This window comes from Coregonus lavaretus, assembly GCF_964263955.1.
Source record: "Coregonus lavaretus genome assembly, chromosome: 27".
Classification (NCBI taxonomy): Eukaryota; Metazoa; Chordata; class Actinopteri; order Salmoniformes; family Salmonidae; genus Coregonus; species Coregonus lavaretus.
Window position 1 is genome coordinate 2,623,352 of NC_140014.1, and position 20,235 is coordinate 2,643,586.

The 20,235-nt window shown below is 41.3% G+C and overlaps 1 protein-coding gene across 1 annotated transcript in view; it reads left to right on the forward strand.

The window, feature by feature from the left end:
- LOC311102584 (ALK tyrosine kinase receptor-like) overlaps positions 1-20,235 on the forward strand; it is a gene marked incomplete at both ends in the record, with an annotated part of 143,315 nt that overhangs the window by 94,734 nt on the left and 28,346 nt on the right. The window contains 7 exons of the mRNA XM_084143958.1: positions 5,029-5,167; positions 6,578-6,748; positions 10,126-10,224; positions 10,631-10,789; positions 12,101-12,214; positions 14,615-14,801; positions 17,594-17,684. Of these exons, the coding sequence (XP_084000084.1) occupies positions 5,029-5,167; positions 6,578-6,748; positions 10,126-10,224; positions 10,631-10,789; positions 12,101-12,214; positions 14,615-14,801; positions 17,594-17,684 (960 nt within the window). The remainder of the gene's footprint in view (positions 1-5,028; positions 5,168-6,577; positions 6,749-10,125; positions 10,225-10,630; positions 10,790-12,100; positions 12,215-14,614; positions 14,802-17,593; positions 17,685-20,235) is intronic.

Here is a 20,235-nt window from a genome sequence, read left to right on the forward strand (position 1 = left end):
TGAAAGGAATTTTTTTATTATTTATTAGCCTAGTGGATATAAGTACGTTAGGCATATCATTTGAATTAGGCCTCATGTAAAATCATTGTCAAAAGCAAAAGAGATACTGTTGCATGACAAACAGGTGCTATTAGATTACAATATAATCTATCTGCCAGTTAGGAACAGTGTAAACAATACTAAATAAATAAATAAAGTATAAGTAATACCAGAGTCTGTTCTAATGAAAAAAAATTGTAAAGTCTTTAATACAGCATAGAAAGCTTAAAAACAGCAGGATTTGTGAAATTGCTTTATCCGATATTTTGCGGTTGCTTGGTGATCACAGAATCAGTAGGATATTAAACAAACACTCAAATAGGCAACAGAAGCAGGAACATCATAGGGCTGAGTGACTCACTCATTCCTGGCTTTCGTTCAAAATAAGTTATATTATAATGCAGGGTTAAAGACACATTTTCACATTCTTTGATATTGAGTTAGAAATGTACAGCTAATTTCATTTGAATTATTATGTGGATTATAATAAATTAATATATTTGTAGTGGTTGATGCATTTTTTGTTAGGGCAAATCTTGTCTGTGATGTTGAGTTACAAATGTAAAACTTTACGAGTACTTAAGCATCGAATACATTGCAGGTTTGCCCTTTTTTTGGCCAATAGGCTACACTTTACAATAGGACTCAACTCTGACTGACAGCAGCATCTATCGGTAGTCTAAACTGTGGCACGAATTGGGGGATTTTTCACACCTAGTCGAGCTATTAGACTATCCTTTTGTAAATTAATGGAGGTGTGAATGTTTCAGTCAGTCTCTCTCCTATCGCACTAGAGTCCTGCATCAGGTAAAAAATATCAGCTGGCGAGTGGTCCCGGAGTTGAGAGAGAACTTGGATAAATACAATGGCGCAATTACACTTGACATGTGGACTGACGATTTTCAAAATATAGGATACTTGTGCCTTAAAGCCCATTACATAAACAAAGACTGGATGTTATCCACCATGGAGTGGGACAGTGCATCTCAAAACTGCATATAACAGAAGGCCAGCTATTGTGAAAGAATACTTGTGGATCTTGTTGATTTCCTCTATCGCTTCAAGAGGCCTACTGTCCACCTGGTAATTGTGTGGTTCCAAAGGATAAAGCGTCACCTTCAGATGGATGTGTGGTTTCAGAGAGAAGCCAGCTGTGAGCCTGCGACCTGGCATGGTAGATGACATCCTTTTCCTGCACAGCAATTTGAAGAAATCCAGTGATGAATGGACTGTTTATTAAGTTATTGTTTTAGTATATTTATTTGTTGTCTAATATTAGAAGGCTCTTTAAAGCGATTTGAGTTGTCAATGTGCTGCATCGCATTGTGAAGAAAAAAATATATCTGTTCTTAATTCATGGCATGGTTTCTTTTTAGCCAAATGGACATTTTTTATATATATATATATATATATATTTTAACCTTTATTTAACTAGGCAAGTCATTTAAGAACAAATTCTTAGTTACAATGACGGCCTACACCGGCCAAACATGGACGACACTGGGCCAATTGTGCGCCGCCCTATGGGACTCCCAATCACGGCCGGTTATGATACAGCCTGGAATCGAACCGGGGGTCTGTAGTGACACCTCAAGCACTGAGATGCAGTGCCTTAGACCGCTGCGCCACTCGGGAGCACTGAGATGCAGACAAATTAATTAATGCAGGAAAAGAGGAATACTAGCCTACTGTCTGTAGTCATAAAAACAATTAGACTAAATAAATTGATATTATTTTGTTGGGTAACGGATTGGCTCTCGTAATTCATTAAGAGGCGGCTTCTATCTTCAATATAATCATTCATTCAGAAGGTTAAACCCATAGGTCTTAGGCCTGCAGTAAATTAAATTAGATTACCAAGTTCCATTTTCATTAGGTTATAATAATCCATGCCTTCTGGGAATTTTATAAACTCCTAAAGTGATGGGTGGAGTTTAAAATGTGGCTGTCAGAAGTATTACAATGGAAATGAACTTTTAATCCGTCTGTCTGCAAATTTCAAGACATGGCATATAAGGGTGCAGTGAGAAACCCTATGCGTTGGATGATACTTTTCTCGTCAATCATCTTGAAAAAATGTATACTTAAAAACTGAAAATCAACCAATGTCAGCCTTTAAATGATTTATTATCCAAATGTTGAAAGTGCGTGTGGGCGACGGAGAGAAACAAAATGGTGCAGTTTGAGGCGATGTGGCGAAGAGTGATGCGGGCACTGGAGATGGGGGTGTGAGCAGGTGGGTCTGGGCAGGGGTGATGTAGTTGTCGTTTGTATGTGTATGTTTTGTATTGTCTGAAAATATCAAATCAAATCTTACAAAAAAATTAATTAAGGAGAAATTACGAGCTTGCAACACACATCTGATTATTCATTATGAATATAATTGATTTAGTTTACATTATTCATTGTAACCACAACGTCACAAATAATTGAACACAAACAACATGAGCAGATTAACTTGGTCAAAACATTTGTTTATTAAAGACTATCAGAAAGAATGTTCGTACGTATTTATTTTGATCCAAAGCCACGAATGAGTGAGTCATTCAGCTTTATGCTGACAAATATAGCTTTATGGTGGAAAAGAGCCTACTAAATAGGCCAAGCCTAAACAAATCTATTAAATTGCCTAAATAAACAAGTACATTTCATAAATAAATGAAGTAGCTCAGGTCTTGAATATATGGACACTTTTATCCCCTCCCTGTCCTCGCTGGACTCTCTGTCATTCAGTTTCTTCTTCACATCAACAAAGAAGGACTCCGTGTTTCAGAAACTCACTTTATGTAGAGGGGCTATCACTCTTTTACACTGTGGTAAATAAAGCCAGTTTGTTATTTATAATTATTTATTTCTGTTTTTAGAGGGAGAGAAACCAAAAGCCCACTGTGCCTATTTTTCAAAAATCGTCAGTCCACATGTCAAGTGTAATTGCGCCATTGTATTTACCCAAGTTCTCTTTTAACTCCGGGACCACCCGCCAGCTATTTTTTTGTTGCTGCCTGATGCAGGACTCTAGTGCCAGAGAAGAGAGACTCTCGGACTGAAACATTCACACCTCCATAAATTTATGAAAAGATAGTCAATTTGTGCCACAGTTTAGACTACCGATAGATCAGCGTTCTATCTCCCCCTTGTGATAGTGTGGTGCAATGACAGAATAACGCAATGTACCATAATCTGACACCATCTACGACAAACGGTTGCTGCATGAGCTCGAAACTTTTAATTGAGGAACCACTGTATATCTGAGAGATATAAGAAAGATCAGGACACGTTTGTGATTTTTTTTTTTTTACAGGTATTGAACCCCTTATTTTTGGCATTAAACAGTCTCAATATATACACTACCAGTCAAAAGTTTTAGAACACCTACTCATTCAAGGGTTTTTCTTTATTTTTACTATTTTCTACATTGTAGAATAATAGTGAAGACATCAAAACTATGAAATTACACATATGGAATCATGTAGTAACCAAAAAAGTGTTAAACAAATCAAAATATATGTTATATTTGAGATTCTTCAAATAGCCACCCTTTGCCTTTGTCACGCCCTGACTCTGAGGACTCTCATTTGTTGAGTCAGGGTGTGATTTTCCTTGTTGTGTATGTTCCTATGTGTTATTTTCTAGGGTTGGATCTAGTAGTTATAGATCTATGTTGGCCTGTGTGGTTCCCAATCAGAGGCAGCTGTTGCTCGTTGTCTTTGATTGGGGACCATACTTAGGCAGCCTTTTGGCACCTGTTAGTTGTGGGATCTTGTTCTGTGTGAGGTTTGTTGTGTGTACCTTAGGACGTCACGTATCGTTAGTTTATTGTCTTTGTTCGTTGTGTTTATTCTATATATAATAAACATGAATGCATGTCATGCTGCGCCTTGGTCCTTCTCGTTCGTAAACGATCGTGACAGCCTTGATGACAGCTTTGCACACTCGTGGAATTCTCTCTACCAGCTTCACCTGGAATGCTTTTCCAACAGTCTTGAATGAGTTTCCACATATGCTGAGTAGTTGTTGGCTGCTTTTCCTTCACTCTGCAGTCCGACTCATCCCAAACCATCTCAATTTGGTTGAAGTCAGGGGATTGTGGAGGCCAGGTCATCTGATGCAGCACTCCATCACTCTCCTTCTTGGTAAAATAGCCCTTACACAGTCTGGAGGTGTGTTGGGTCATTGTCCTGTTGAAAAACAAATGATAGGCCCACTAAGCCCATATGTTTTGATTTCTAAGACATTTTAAGGTTTGTATCATTCACAACTAAAGTTGCCAAATGACTCTAAATCTAGCGTATAGGACCTGTTTCAAATGATCACTTTTGCGCTCAACATAGCTCATATGTGCACTCGATCAGGAATGGGAAGAATATCCTTTCAATTTTATTCAGCTAAGTTAAATTATATTATTCTTACTATAAAGTCATTTAATATAAAATAATGACACAGAATTTATAAGCATATCTTGTCTGCTAAATGAACTAGCCTACAGCCTTCCATTTGCATTGCACATAGCCAGATAACATAAAGTAGAATATGCTATTCTGTTCTTCTGAAATACATTTTCTTCATATCATAATGTTTCTTTAGACCAGCCTAAAATAAATAATGGATTTATTGTGATGGTGTATATTAAATGGATTTATTACACTTTTTAAAAATTGTATATGTTCTAAAGGCATGCATCATGCGAGGAGGCCTGGAGATGGTAAATGTGTTTATGTTAATTAATGGTTAATTACCCTGAGATCTGCAGGCATTTGCATGACAGTTACCATCTGACAAAATGTAAGGATAAGGAAGTTAGGAAAGGAAATTAAAGGGGATGTATTAGATGATTTGTATGATTTATAAAAATATGTTGTTGTTTCTTTCCTCAATTGAGCACCTGTGCATTTTTTATTGAAGCTTGAAACGGGTCTGGGCAAACCAACATTAAATGTATAATATATGCTAGAGATTGATGTAACACTGACTAATTTGCCATGGTAACAGGTGCAGAGGGGTGTCCACATCCCCCTGATCATCGCAGGTGGAGGTGGGGGACGTGGTTACAGCAGCCAATCGGACAGCCAGGATGAGTTAATGGACGACCCCAATGTACCAGGGCGCAACGGGAAGTCTGGAGCGGCAGGTAAAACTTCCAACAACACAGTGTTTTGTGTTGTGAAGGTCTGCTTGACAGTGTATGTGTGTGCCTGCCTGTGCGCGCGCCTTTGTTGTGTGTCTGTTTGCTCGTTCCGGTGTGTTTGTGTGGGGGCGTCTGCCTCAGTGTTTGCCCCCAATCCATTCTGGCCCCCTGTGTCCCGCTCCCTTGGTGCAGTTTGAATTCAATACAACTACAGCCTTTTAAAGGCTGGCTCCCCAACTGAGTTATATTAACAACTCAATATAAATATTTACCACTTTAATCTCTCAACCCACCCAGTGTTTTCAGTGTCTTGTGCTCCATTATGTGTTTCAAGTACATTTTCTGTGTGGCTTGTTTGTACTTAGAGCTAGAGTATGCTTTAGCGGGGATAGACAATGTTTGTTTACAGTATTGTATAACGTTGGTTTATATATTATAATTTTTTTGTGAGGAATTTACCGTAGAACGTTGCATTTGAGACTATGTACTCCAGTTTTGTGGTTTGTTTATGGTAATAGAAAATGAGTTTCATAGGAGCGCTACCTATGTGCATAGTAATATTTATATTTCTTACTAGTAAAACAAGACAGGACAAGATGACAAGCTTGCATGCCTATTATTTTCACAATTTGTCTCTCTCCGCCTCTACCCGGGGTGCAAACACACATTACCTCTACATTACCGTTATTTTTTACACATCTCTGTATCCATTATTCAATCATTTTGAGTCATATTCGGCTGTTCAGTAGGCCTTAGACTTACTGTGAGTGTAGCCCGGTGAGCGCAAATGAAAAATTCACTCTGTCTGGTCTGTTTGCTGTTTGTTGCTGGCGTAGAGTTTTCTATTTTTAGAGGTTTTGGATATACTTGTTTGTCTCAATCGAGTGGTGGGAGAGAAGAGGAGAAAATAGGGCAAGACGCAAGCCGGAAGAGTTTGTGTAGGATTAATTGTGGGTGTCTTCGTGCTAACTACAGCCCAAGCCTGGTTTTGGCCCCTACTACAAGCTACTGCCAAGTCTCTATCAGATAGAGAGGTGGTTACTGTCTTTCTGGCTCGGCGCTGGAAGCATTCCTGTTGCTTTTTCAGACAATGGACCTGAGTGTGAATGGGTGGATGTTAGGGAGTTTCAATCAAATTAATCATAATAGTATCATCTCCCATCCATAAGAACAACCTTTATCTACATGTTGGTGCCCCATATGAGGATGATCCTCTACATTATGGTGCCCCATTTGAGGATTGACTTGCAACTTTCAAGGACTGTGACTATCCAGGAATCAATCAATCAAGCATTCAATCAATGATTCATTGATTGATTGGCTATCCAGAAGTTGTCTGTAAATGTGTGTACATTATTTAATCCAGTGTATAACTGTTTTAGTGTTTGTCCTTTATATCTTTGTGTGTGTTAGGTGGAGGCGGAGGTTGGAATGACAGTAACCCTGGGTCTCAGGGTGGGAGACCCCTCATACTTGGAGGCCAGGGGGGGCAACCCTGCCAGGTGTTGGGCTGGAAGACCCGAGGGGGCTTCGGGGGAGGGGGAGGCGCCTGTACATCCGGTGGTGGAGGAGGGGGGTATAGAGGTAGGTAAAAAATATTTACAATAAATATACAGTATATAGTAACATGACTATAAAGCAATGCAGTGCATTCGGGAAAGTACTCAGACCACTTGACTTTTTCTACATTTTGTAACGTTACAGCCTTATTCTAAAATTGATTAAATCGTTTTTTCCCTCATCAATCTACACAAGATACCCCATAACGACAAAGCAAAAACAGGTTTTGAGAATGTTTTCAACCCCCCAAAAAATGACATTTACATTAGTATTCAGACCATTTACTCAGTACTTTGTTGAAGCACCTTTGGCAGCGATTACAGCCTCGAGTCTTCTTAGGTATGACGCTACAAGCTTGGCACATATGTATTTGGGGACTTTCTCCCATTCTTCTCTGTAGATCCATTCAAGCTCTGTCAGGTTGGATGGGGAGCGTCGCTGCAAAGCTATTTTCAGGTCTTTTCAGAGATGTTCGATCGGGTTCAAGTCCGGGCTCTGGCTGGGCCACTCAAGGACATTCAGAGACTTGTCCCAAAGCCACTTCTAAGTTGTCTGAGAAACCAATCTTGGTTTCATCAGACCAGAGAATCTTGTTTCTCATGGTCTGAGAGTCCTTTAGGTGCCTTTTGGCAAACTCCAAGCAGGCTGTCATGTGCCTTTTACTGAGGAGTGGCATCTGTCTGGCCATTCTACCATAAAGGTCTGATTGGTGAAGTGCAGCAGTGATGGTTGTCCTTCTGGAAGGTTCTCCCATCTCCACAGAAGAACTCGGGAGCTCTGTCAGAGTGACCATTGGGTTCTTGGTCACCTCCCTGACCAAGGCCTTTCTCCCCCGATTGCTCAGTTTGGCCGGATGGCCAGCTCTAGGAAGAGTCTTGGTGGCTCCAAACTTCTTCCATTTAAGAATGATGGAGGCCACTGTGTTCTTGGGGACCTTCAATGCTGCAGAAATTTTTTGGTACCCTGTACCTTGATACAATCCTGTCTCAGAGCTCTACGGACAATTCCTTTGACCTCATGGCTTGGTTTCTACTCTGACATGCACTGTCATTCGTGGGACCTTGTATAGACAGGTGTGTCCCTTTCCAAATCATGTCCAATCAATTGAATTTACCACAGGTACAATCAAGTTGTAGGAACAACTTAAGGATGATCAATGGAAACAGGATGCACCTGAGCTAAATTTCGAGTCTCATAGCAAAGGGTATGAATACTTATGTAAATAATGTATTATTTGTAATACATTTGCAAAAATGTCTAAGAACCTGCTTTCGTTTTGTCATTATGGGGTATTGTTTGTAGATTGATGAGGGCAAATTTTTTTAAAATTAATTTTAGAATAAGGCTGTAACGTAACAAAATGTGGGAAAAGTGATGCACAGTATAACAATATATTACATTACATCTTCAGTCTTATCTTAACATCCAATAACAGTCAAAAGTTTGGACACACCTACTCATTCAAGGGTTTTTCTTTAGTTTTACTATTTTGTAGAATAATATTGCAGACATCAGAAATTGAATCTTGTAGTAAGCAAGAAAGTGTTAAACAAATCAAAATATATTTTATATTTGAGATTCTTCAAATAGCCACCCTTTGCCTTGATGACAGCTTTGCACACTCTTGGCATTCTCTCAAACAGCTTCATGAGGTAGTCACCTGGAATGCCTTTCAATTAACAGGTGTGCCTTCTTAAAAGTTAATTTGTGAAATGTCTTTCCCTCATAATGCGTTTGAGCCAATCAGTTGTGTTGTAACAAGGTATCGGGGGTATACAGAAGATAACCCAATTTGGTAAAATACCAAGTCCATATTATGGCAAGAACAGCTCAAATAGGCAAAGAAAAACAACCGTCCATCATTACTTTAAGACATGAAGGTCAGTCAATATGGACAATTTCAAGAACTTTGAACGTTTCTTCAAGTGCAGTCTCAAAAACCATCAAGCGCTATGATGAAACTGGCTCTCATGAGGACCGCAACAGGAATGGAAGACCCAGAGTTAACTCTGCTGCAGAGGATAAGTTCATTAGAGTTTCCATCCTCAGAAATTGCAGCCCAAATAAATGCTTCACAGAGTTCAAGTAACAGACACATCTCAACATGAACTGTTCAGCGGGACTGTGTGAATCAGGCCTTCATGGTCGAATTACTGCAAAGAAACCACTACTAAAGGACACCAATAAGAAGAAGAGACCTGCTTGGGCCAAGAAACATGAGCAATGGACATTAGACCGGTGGAAATCTGTCCTTTGGTCTGGAGTCCAAATTGGAGATTTTTGGTTCCAACCGCCGTGTCTTTGTGAGACGCGGTGTGGGTGAATGGATGATCTCCGCATGTGTGTTTCTCACCATAAAGCATGGAGGAGGAGATGTTATGGTGTGGGGGTGCTTTGCTGGTGACACTGTCTGTGATTTATTTAAAATTCAAGGCACACTTAACCAACATCACTACCACAGCATTCTACAGCGATACGCCATCTGGTTTGGGCTTAGTGGGACTATAATTTGTTTTTCAATAGGACAATGACCCAACACACCTCCAGGCTGTATAAGGGCTATTTTACCAAGAAGGAGAGTGATGGAGTGCTGCATCAGATGACCTGGCCTCCACAATCCCCCGACCTCAACCCAATTGAGATGGTTTGGGATGAGTTGGACAGCAGAATGAAGGAAAAGCAGCCAACAAGTGCTCAGCATATGTGGGACCTCCTTCAAGACTGTTGGTAAAGCATTCCAGGTGAAGCTGGTTTAGAGAATGCCAAGAGTGTGCAAAGCTGTCATCAAGACAAATGGTGGCTATTTGAAGATTCTCAAATATAAAATATGCTTTGATTTGTTTAACACTTTTTGTTTACTACATGATTCCATATGTGTTATTTCATAGTTTTGATGTCTTCACTATTATTCTACAATGTAAAAAATAGTAAAAATAAAGAAAAACCCTTGAATGAGTAGGTGTGTCCAAACCTTTGACTGGTAGTGTATATATTGTAGATGTCATGTAGATTTTCAATAACTATCTGTCACTTTGACATTGTTGGTCCATAAAATGTTATTATCATTATATATCATTAGATAATATCATCAGGTAGCACTTTAGATTAAATTATACCTACTGTACATACCAGCGGTGTCAAACTCATTCCATGGAGGGCCTAGTGTCTGCGGGTTTTTGGTTTTTCCTTTCAATTAAGACCTAGACAACCAGGTGAGGGGAGTTCTTTACTAATTAGTGACATTAATTCATCAATCAAGTACAAAGGAGGAGCGAAAACCTGCAGACAATCGGCCCTCCGTGGAATGAGTTCGACAAGTGCTATATACCATGGACGTACAATCAGTTCACTGACTGATTGTGTAATTTTATTACCACGGCCATCCCCTTCCCTTTCTCTAGGTGGCAGCACCTCTGAAGCAAATGACACAAAGCAGGACGGAGAGGATGGCTCCTCTTTCACCAACCCAGAGGGTGAGATCTTCCTGGACGCTCTGAAAGGTAACGGATTATGAAATGAGAGACAATTACAGTACACTATAGGGCGGCAACCGGCAAGGTAGAGGTTAGTGAGGCGGACGAGTAGTAAGGTTGCTGGTTCAAGCCTCAGGCAGGGCGATAAAGGTGGGAATTGAACAGGCAACCAGAGGCTTGCTGGTCTCTGCTCCCAGGTACCTTTCATTACTGTTACCCTTGAGCAAGGTACTTTGCCCATACAATTGCTCTGGCGGTGCTGCTCTGCGGTTGACACGGTGTTGCTCCCAGCCTATTCTATTCTATTATGTAGGCTAGTGCAGCTGGAACATTGTATATTGTGGGATGAGGAATAAAGCAAAGGGGCAGCATATACGGTGGGACAAATGCATGGGGCATATCCTTTGACCATTTCCTGTGTCTGTGCCTGTAGGGATGGAAAGTGATGGAGAGGTGATCATCGGCCCCGTGCAGAACTGTAGCCACTGTGAGACGGGCGAGTGTCATGAGATCGAGGAGGGGACCATGTGTTACTGTGAAGAGGACCTCGTACTTGCCCCCGACGGTGTCTCTTGTGTCAACGCATCAACAGGTCAGAGACACACATACACACACTCTCTCACTCTGACGCACACACACACACACACACACACACTCATTTACATTTTAGTCATTTAGCAGACGCTCTTATCCAGAGCGACTTACAGTTAGTGAATACATATTTTTTTATACTGGCCCCCCGTGGGAAACGAACCCACAACCCTGGCGTTGCAAACGCCATGCTCTATCAATTGAGCTACATCCCTGCCGGCCATTCCCTCCCCTACCCTGGACGACGCTGGGCCAATTGTGCGCCGCCCATGAGTCTCCCGGTCGCGGCCGGCTGCGACAGAGCCTGGATTCGAACCAGGATCTAGTGGCACAGTTAGCACTGCGATACAGTGCCTTAGACCACTGCGCCACTCAGGTGTCGCCACTCACACACACAAACACACACACACTCTCACACACATACCCTTTGAAATATAACATAGTCATTGATGAATAGAATAGCATTCTACATATAAATGAAACCATAATTAACCTTCCTTAAATCATCCTCCTAAAAGTAATCTATTAGCAGGTGTTCTATACTTTATTGAATCCTACTCATAGGAAATGCTTTTTAATGGTGTAGTAATAATGCACTAATTGTTAAATTTTTTTGGATCAATTCTTAGGATAGCTTGTAACATCAGGTATCTACAGTATGTTGGAGGTGAAATCATTGTTCCATATTACTCTTCCAGTCTTGGGTCAAAAACATAGGTCACATACTTTTAAAAACTTCAAAGGTTAGTACTTGAAAATATTTTCATGTGTGCTTGATTGACCTTGGAGTTTGCATTTTGGGGACTATACCATTGGTGACCATTGTGCAGCACATGGAAAGTATTGAGATAATATGTAGTATGCAGGTATGCCGGCGCTAATAGAAGTTTATAATGGTTCTTGTCTGGGTAAACAAAGATTCTGAGCCACCCCAAAAACATTCTCCAACACCCAAAGATGACCACAACAACAATATATTCTGTAGTGGTGGGCATAAATATCGATCATTTTATATGATATAGCTCTCAGAACATTCACACCTGGCACAATGGGCAATCAGCAAGCAGTTGTCTGGGCTTAACAGAGCTCTGGAAGTCAACAGAAAAGTGAATGTTTTTTATAAAACCGATATCTAACATTATCTTATCGGGAAAAGAATGCAGCTGATATGGGAATAGATTTTCCATATCTGTATCCATCCATAGAATTAGGAATTAGGACTCATGCCCTTCACTAATATTCACTTAATTTTGTGATGCTCTTCTAATAAGATGTATTTGACCCAGGTCTGAACTCTTCTCTCCCCTGGCAGAGGTGTCTCCCCTGCCACCCCAGCCCTCCCTGTCCCATCTGGCCCTGTGTCTGTCTGTAGGGACCTCAGCCCTCATCGCTGCCCTGCTGCTAGCTGTGTCTGGAGTCATGATCAGTGAGTGGTGAAATGCGTCGGATACACACATGTGGTTGTGTGGCACACACACACACGCAGGCTCATGCGGACTCACACAGGCACACACACATGCACACACACATTTTGGTGTAAGGCCAATTAAAAACATGTAGGTATTTGGGGTTATCTATACATACTGTGAGAACACAACACATACCATTGCATGTGAACACATGTTATGTGCGCACGAGCACACGTATGTGCATACACACACACAGGAAGATTGATGCACACACACAAACACATCATTTCATTTGCACTCTGCACAAACACACACTTTTCCACACTGCCACTCACAAAGGCTGTAGATTCCCTGTAGATTTCTACACAGAATCAGAAAGCGCTTGCTTACTGGAATAAATACCCTTGGGGGTTTATACACTAAACGTTGCTGCTGGCTGCTAGCTGACAAGAGTGAGCGCTATCGCACGCAGACACATGCACTCGCTCATTGAGCCGTCAAGCCACACATCACAACAACAGCAGCATGATGTGCTGGTGGGGGAAGAATGATGAATTACACGCACGCATGTGGGCGTGCACGCACACACACTGATTAATTAAACACGCCAATGATGGACATCAAGTTAAGCAGCAGTTGACAGATCTCATACATTACCACATTACCACTAAGTCCACATGTTCCACGACTAATGTGTTTATAGCCCGGGTCAGGACCATTTCAGTCTCTCTGCTGCCGCGCTCTACACTCTTAGAAAAAAAGGTTTAGATTTGTTCCTAAAGGGGTACAAATGCTTGTCACTGGGGTGGTACCCTGTAAGGTGTCCTTTGTACCTTTAGTTACAGGTACATATTTGTACCCCAGTTCATACCTCAGATAGTACTTTTCTTACATACAGTGCATTCAGAAAGTATTCAGACCCCTTCACTTTTTCCACATTTTGTTACATTACAGCCTTATTCTAAAACGGATAGAATTATTTTTTTCCCTCATCAATCGACACACAATACCCCATAATGACAAAGCGAAAACAGGTTTTTAGAAAAAAAAAACATATTTACATAAGTATTCAGACCCTTTGCCATGAGACTCGAAATTGAGCTCAGGTGCATCCTGTTTCCATTGATCATCCTTGATGTTTCTACAACTTGATTGGAGTCCACCTGTGGTAAATTCAACTGATTGGACATGATTTGGAAAGGCACACACCTGTCTATATAAGGTCCCACAGTTGACAGTGCATGTCAGAGCAAATACTAAGCCATGAGGTCGAAGGAATTGTCCATAGAGCTCATAGACAGGACTGTGTCGAGGCACAGATCTGGGGAAGGGTACCAAAACATTTCTGCAGCATTGAAGGTTCCCAAGAACACAGTGGCCTCCATCATTCTTAAATGGAAGAAGTTTGGAACCACCACGACTCTTCCTAGAGCTGGCTGTCCGGCCAAACTGAGCAATCTGGGGAGAAGGGCCTTGGTCAGGGAGGTGACCAAGAACCCGATGGTCACTCTGACAGAGCTCCAGAGTTCCTCTGTGGAGATGGGAGAATCTTCCAGAAGGACAACCATCTCTGCACCACTCCACCAATCAGGCCATTATGGTAGTGGCCACATGGAAGGCCCTCCTCAGTAAAAGGCACATGACAGCCCGCTTGGAGTTTGCCAAAAGGCACCTACCGACTCTCAGACCATGAGAAAGAAGATTCTCTGGTCTGATGAAACCAAGATTGAACTCTTTGGCCTGAATGCCAAGCGTCACGTCTAGAGGAAACCTGGCACCATCCCTACGTTGAAGCATGGTGGTGGCAGCATGATGCTGTGGGGATGTTTTTCAGTGGCAGGGACTGGGAGACTAGTCAGGATCAATGGAAAGATTAACGGAGCAAAGTACAGAGAGATCCTTGATGAAAACCTGCTCCAGAGCGCTCAGGACCTCAGACTGGGGCTAAGGTTCACCTTCCAACAGGACAACGACCCTAAGCACACAGCCAAGACAATGCAGAAGTGGCTTCGGGACAAGTCTCTGAACGTCCTTGAGTGGCCCAGTCAGAGCCCGGACTTGAAACCGATCGAACATCTCTGGAGAGACCTGAAAATAGCTGTGCAGTGACGCTCCCCATCCAACCTGACAGCGCTTGAGAGGATCTACAGAGAAGAATGGGAGAAACTCCCTAAATACAGGTCTGCCAAGCTTGTAGTGTCATACCCAAGAAGAGGTGCTTCAACAAAGTAGGTGCTTCAACAAAGTGCTTCAACAAAGTACTTAGGTGCTTCAACAAAGTACTTAGTAAAGGTTCTGAATACTTATGTAAATGTCATATTTCAGTTTTGTATTTGTAATAAACTTCTAAAAACCTGTATGTCTTCACATATCTGTCCATATTTCCTCATAATATATTCATATTCTTGTCTATGCAGTGTACAGACGGAAGCACATAGAGCTACAGTCCATTCAGCTGGAGCTCCAGAGCCCAGACTGTAAGCTGAGCAAACTGAGGGCCTCCACCATCATGACCGACTACAACCCCAACTACTGCTTCGCTGGGAAGAGCGCCTCTGTCAACGACCTGAAGGAGGTGCCCCGACGCAACATCTCCCTCACCAGGTAAAGCTAGCCTGTAAAAATAGTCATAATCAACAGCAATATAATATATGCCATTTAGCAAATGATTTTATCCAAAGCGACTCAGTCAAGTGTGGATAAATGTTTTGCGTATGGGTGGTCCCGGGAATCGAACCCTCTATCCTGACATTGCAAGTGCCATGCTCTACCAACTGAGCGACAGAGGACCACAAAAAAAAGAACAACTAGAATACGTTGTTGTTTTAGACTACACCCAAAAATGAGTTTCTGGAACACCACAGGTGTTCATTCCCTAATACTGACAAAGTGTAACAGCATCAGCTCTAATAAAGTGTTAATTTAAGTCGGAATTTGCAACACCCATGGAGTTAGGGACCCAACACTCTTGGGGTGTTAGCGTCACACTATTCCGGTGGGTCACATACTGTATACACACTAAGAAAGTATTACATTTAATACTGTGGGTGTAAGAATTCTGATCTCAAATTTGTAGTGTAACTAAAATTCAACTCATGCTTTTGAAAAGCATGGCCGATTTCATGTTCAGTATCACTAAATTACTATTACATTTGTTTGCTGAGATGAGTTCAAATGGAATCAACAGTTGTGTTTTTGCTAAGTAGTGATGGGGAAACAAAGCTTTCTGAAGCATTGAGGCTTTCCAGCCAATCCTGTTGAAAATAAGTGCATTTCTCGAGACTTTGATCAACAGAGTGTACACTAGTGGCACCTGCTGATCAAAAGAATTTAGAGCAGCCAAATTATTGTAGATGACGTCCCACGCGCTATAGCGCGTGCGCAGTGTAGCCTTTTTGTCTTCTACTGGTTGTTTGACTAAGTGAAGCTTTGGACTTCATTGATCATGTACTTCTGATAAAATGATACAGGCATCGACACACTGCTTTGAAGTACACTGCTTAGCGATTTAAACGCATGTCTCTGAGCTCCGGTATCAAACGTAACATCACTATTGTTTGACATAAATTTCCGCCTGAGGCGAAACATAGTTGGTATTTGCTTCTCAAACTGCACAAGCAAAACGATTTGAAACATTTTATAAAGTACTTAGGAATGGAAATGAGGATGTGAGTCATAACATATGCCACTTCCCTGCTGAAAAAAACAGCATAGACCATCATACATTTCAAGCTGGTCCATGCTGGTCCATGCTGGTCTATGCTTGTCTATGCTGGTTGGTGCTGGTCGGATGCTGGTCAATCAGGTCTGACCAGCATGGTCGAGCTGGTTCTGCTGGCCGACCAGCATGGTCTAGCTGGTTATGTTGGCAGACCGGCATGGCCCCTAACTTCGTTCAGTTTTCACTGGTGACCAGCATTCATTGTGTTTTTGCTGGTGGCCAGCTTTCATTGTGTTTTTGCTGATGACCAGCCTTAGTTGTGTTTTTTGCTGGTGACCAGCCTTCGTTGTGTTTTTGCTGATGACCAGCCTTAGTTGTGTTTTTTGCTGGTGACAAGCCATTGCTGTGTTTTGGACACTGGTGACCAGCATAAGCTAAAGCAAAACCAGCATCAAGTCACATATGCTGGCTAGCAGTGATGTTTAATTCCTATTAGAATCCAGTCAGAGTGGATTCCCACAATCTCCATCATATTTCTCATCATGCTCTATTGCAGATTTGTTGAATTGTTTGTTTTAGTGTCTGTGTTTTTGCATGTACATTGATTGATGAATTAACCAATTAATTGATCTTATGCTACACAAAGATAAATAAACCAGGGATGGGCAACTGGCGGCCAATTTGTATGGATGTGGGTGTGTAGACCAAGAGCCACTGTGGCCCCTCATGATGGGTTCTGTTTTTTTGTGGCCACCACCCCCATCAAAGTTGCCTATCCCTGTTTTAAACTAATCCAAATCTGTTAGTTGGATTTATTGCACCCGTTACTGAAAAGGTTGTTCCAGTTTAGATGGTTTAGGTAGTCTCATTTATTCATCTTTCTAACCCTGGCAGTCATTCTGAATTCAGATTTAGGCTGGATTCCAATAGGAATTAGACATCACTTTGCAAGCCAGCATAATGTGACTTGATGCTGGTACGCTGGTAACCAATGTCCAAAACACAGCAAAGGCTGGTCACCAGCAAAAACAAAGCAGGGTTAGCAGACACTTTTATCCAAAGTGACTCATAGTACAGTACATTTTTAGCTTGTGATCCCTGCAGGAATTGAACCTATGACCTTTGATTTATTAACACCATGCTCTTACGACTGAGCCACACAGTACCAGAAAGCATATCTTCAGCTGCCTTTGAGTGGAATGTCAGTTGTTCCTTCTCCTTTGCAAAGTAAAGCAATTCAGTAAAATGACTTCCATGCTAAAATCGGAAGAATCTTCCTAATATTTGAAAACTGATCAACCTCATTTAAATATTATGCGGATGGTAGTTTCACACGGTAGTTGCCTGTACCAACCCACTGCAATGTTCTCACAAAGTACCAACATTACAGCTGACCCAGTGAACCCTGAAAGCCATGGCATTTATTGTTAGGAGGCGTCAGTACTTCAGATGTCAGAGAAGGTTACATCACTGTGAAAGGCTAAGCTATCCACCTGCTGCACATACTGTCCATAGGCCCACTTTCCTTCCACTCAGTAATCAATGACCTCAACTGTAGAAAGATTACTAAGTGCTGTGTGTGTGTGTGTGTGTGTGTCTGTGTGTGTGTGTGTGTGTGTGTGTCTGTGTGTGTGTGTGTGTGTGTGTGTGTGTGTGTGTGTGTGTGTGTGTGTGTGTGTGTGTGTGTGTGTGTCTGTGTGTGTGTCTGCCTGTGTGTGTGTCTGTGTGTGTATAGGGGTCTGGGACATGGTGCCTTCGGTGAAGTGTATGAAGGGATGGCAGTGGGGATACCTGGAGAGCCCAGTCCCATGCAAGTAGCGGTTAAGGTGAGCCCTGACACAAACAAACAAAACAACAAACAAACAAGCAATTTACACACAGAATATACAGGGCCTCATACATCACTAGTATCAGCAAGAATGTGTGTGTATTTTGTATTTTGTATTTTGTATAAGCATTTTATTCAATAAGGGGGGAATTCTGACCCGGAGTAAAGCCGCATAAATGTAATGTAATTCCCTTTTCATGCACTTTTCTCTCTACGTGTATTCTGACTTTGAACTTAAATCATGAGAATAGCATGCTATTCACCCATTATTAGTTTGGGGTGCGGATCAAAGAAATGAAGGTGTGGCGGTGTCTTCAGATAAGTTGAATTCTGACCTTGACTTAATTACATCATAATTCCACCACCTTTACGCACGAGGAAACGATGCATACGGTTCCAAGTGGAACAACATCTAATGTATTTTTTTCCAATAGAAATAACACCATTCTCCATGCACTGTAATTTACAAATTAATGAGAGCTATTGATAACAGCTAGGTCGTTTGGATAAGGGGGTTGTAAATATAAATGACAATTGTTTTATATATTTTACCTTATGGTCACTGGAGACAAATGAAAGTGAAACCAGTCATATGGCAGCAAACTGAAGCATATCAACATATCACGGTAGCCACCGTCACTTATACCCACATACATTCATAACTGTCACTTTAGTGTTAGTTCCCTTACATTTTGCATCATTCAATTACATCATTAGTTTACCTTTATTTGATCTGTCACGTTCGTGTGGTTGATCCTGAGGATCACTAGCAATAGTGGATCATATTAGGCTAAGGTATTACAAGTTGTGCTATAATTTGGGACATGTAGCATATTTGAGTTAATATGGAATGCAGACCTTACTTTTCTCAACTTCCAATATTTCATGGAATGAACAATTGAATATGGCAACTTTCAGGATTAATCAAACCTCTATTTTTTATTCACCAATATCTTTTGTGCGTAAAGGCTCTCCAAACCTGTTTTTATTTTTATTATAAAATACTTTCCTAACCCTAAATAATATACAAGATCAGATAATTTTCTAATCTACCAATTGGTGCTGAAAAGGAGACTATAATGAGCTGGCCAGCAAGTGGGAGGGTTTTCAGCGGTTGAATTAAATGTTGTCAGCGTGCGCAAGGGAGCCCGTTATGAAACTGCATAAGGTAAGTCTGAGTACCAACTACTGGGAAGTGCGTAGGAAAGGCGTGCGTAGGAAAGGCGTACATTTCCTAAATTTGAATCGGGCCCTAAACAATTTCAGTCGGATTTCTTAGCTCAAACACGTAAGAGGTCAAGTTTGAGAAATCTCACAGGTTTTGCATACCGGTTTGCATTTTTCATTGGAACAAATATACACTGCCGTTCAAAAGGTTGGGGTCACTTAGAAATGTCCTTGTTTCAAAAGAAAGCTATTTTTTGTCCATTAAAATAACTTCAAATTGATCAGAAATACAGTGTACACTACCGGTCAAAAGTTTTAGAAGACCTACTCATTCAAGGGTTAATCTTTATTTTTACTATTTTCTACATTGTAGAATAATAATGAAGACATCAAAACTATGAAATAACACATATGGAATCATGTAGTAACTAAAAAAGTGTTAAACAAATCAAAATTGAGATTCTTCAAATAGACACCCTTTGCCTTGATGACAGCTTTGCACACTCTTGGCATTCTTTCAACCAGCTTCAGCTGGAATGCTTTTCCAACAGTCTTGAAGTAGTTCCCAGATATGCTGAGCACTTGTTGGCTGCTTTTCCTTCACTCTGCGGTCGGGGGATTGTCCTGTTGAAAAACAAATGATAGTCACACTAAGCCCAAACCAGATGGGATGGCATATCGCTGCAGAATGCTGTGGTAGCCATGCTGTGGTAGCCATTAAGTGTGCCTTGAATTCTAAATAAATCACTGACAGTGTCACCAGCAAAGCACCCCCACACCATAACACAACCTCCTCCATGCTTTACGGTGGGAAATACACATGCGTAGATCATCCATTCACCCACACCGCGTCTCACAAAGACACAGCGGTTGGAACCAAAAATCTCAAATTTGGACTCCAGACCAAAGGACAAATTTCCACCGGTCTAATGTCCATTGCTCGTGTTTCTTGGCCCAAGCAAGTCTCTTCTTCTTATTGGTGTCCTTTAGTAGTGGTTTCTTTGCAGCAATTCAACCATTAAGGCCTGATTCACACAGTCCCCACTGAACAGTTGATGTTGAGATGTGTCTGTTACTTGAACTCTTTGAAGCATTTATTTGGGCTGCAATTTCTGAGGCTGGTAACTCTAATTAACTTATCCTCTGCAGTAGAGGTAATTCTGGGTCTTCCATTCCTGTGGCGGTCCTCATGAGAGCCAGTTTCATCATAGCGCATGATGGTTTTTGTGACTCCAATTGAAGAAACTTTCAAAGTTCTTGAAATGTTCCATATTGACTGACCTTCATGTCTTAAAGTAATGATGGACTGTCGTTTCTCTTTGCTTATTTGAGCTGTTCTTGCAATAATATGGACTTGGTCTTTAACCAAATAGGGCAATCTT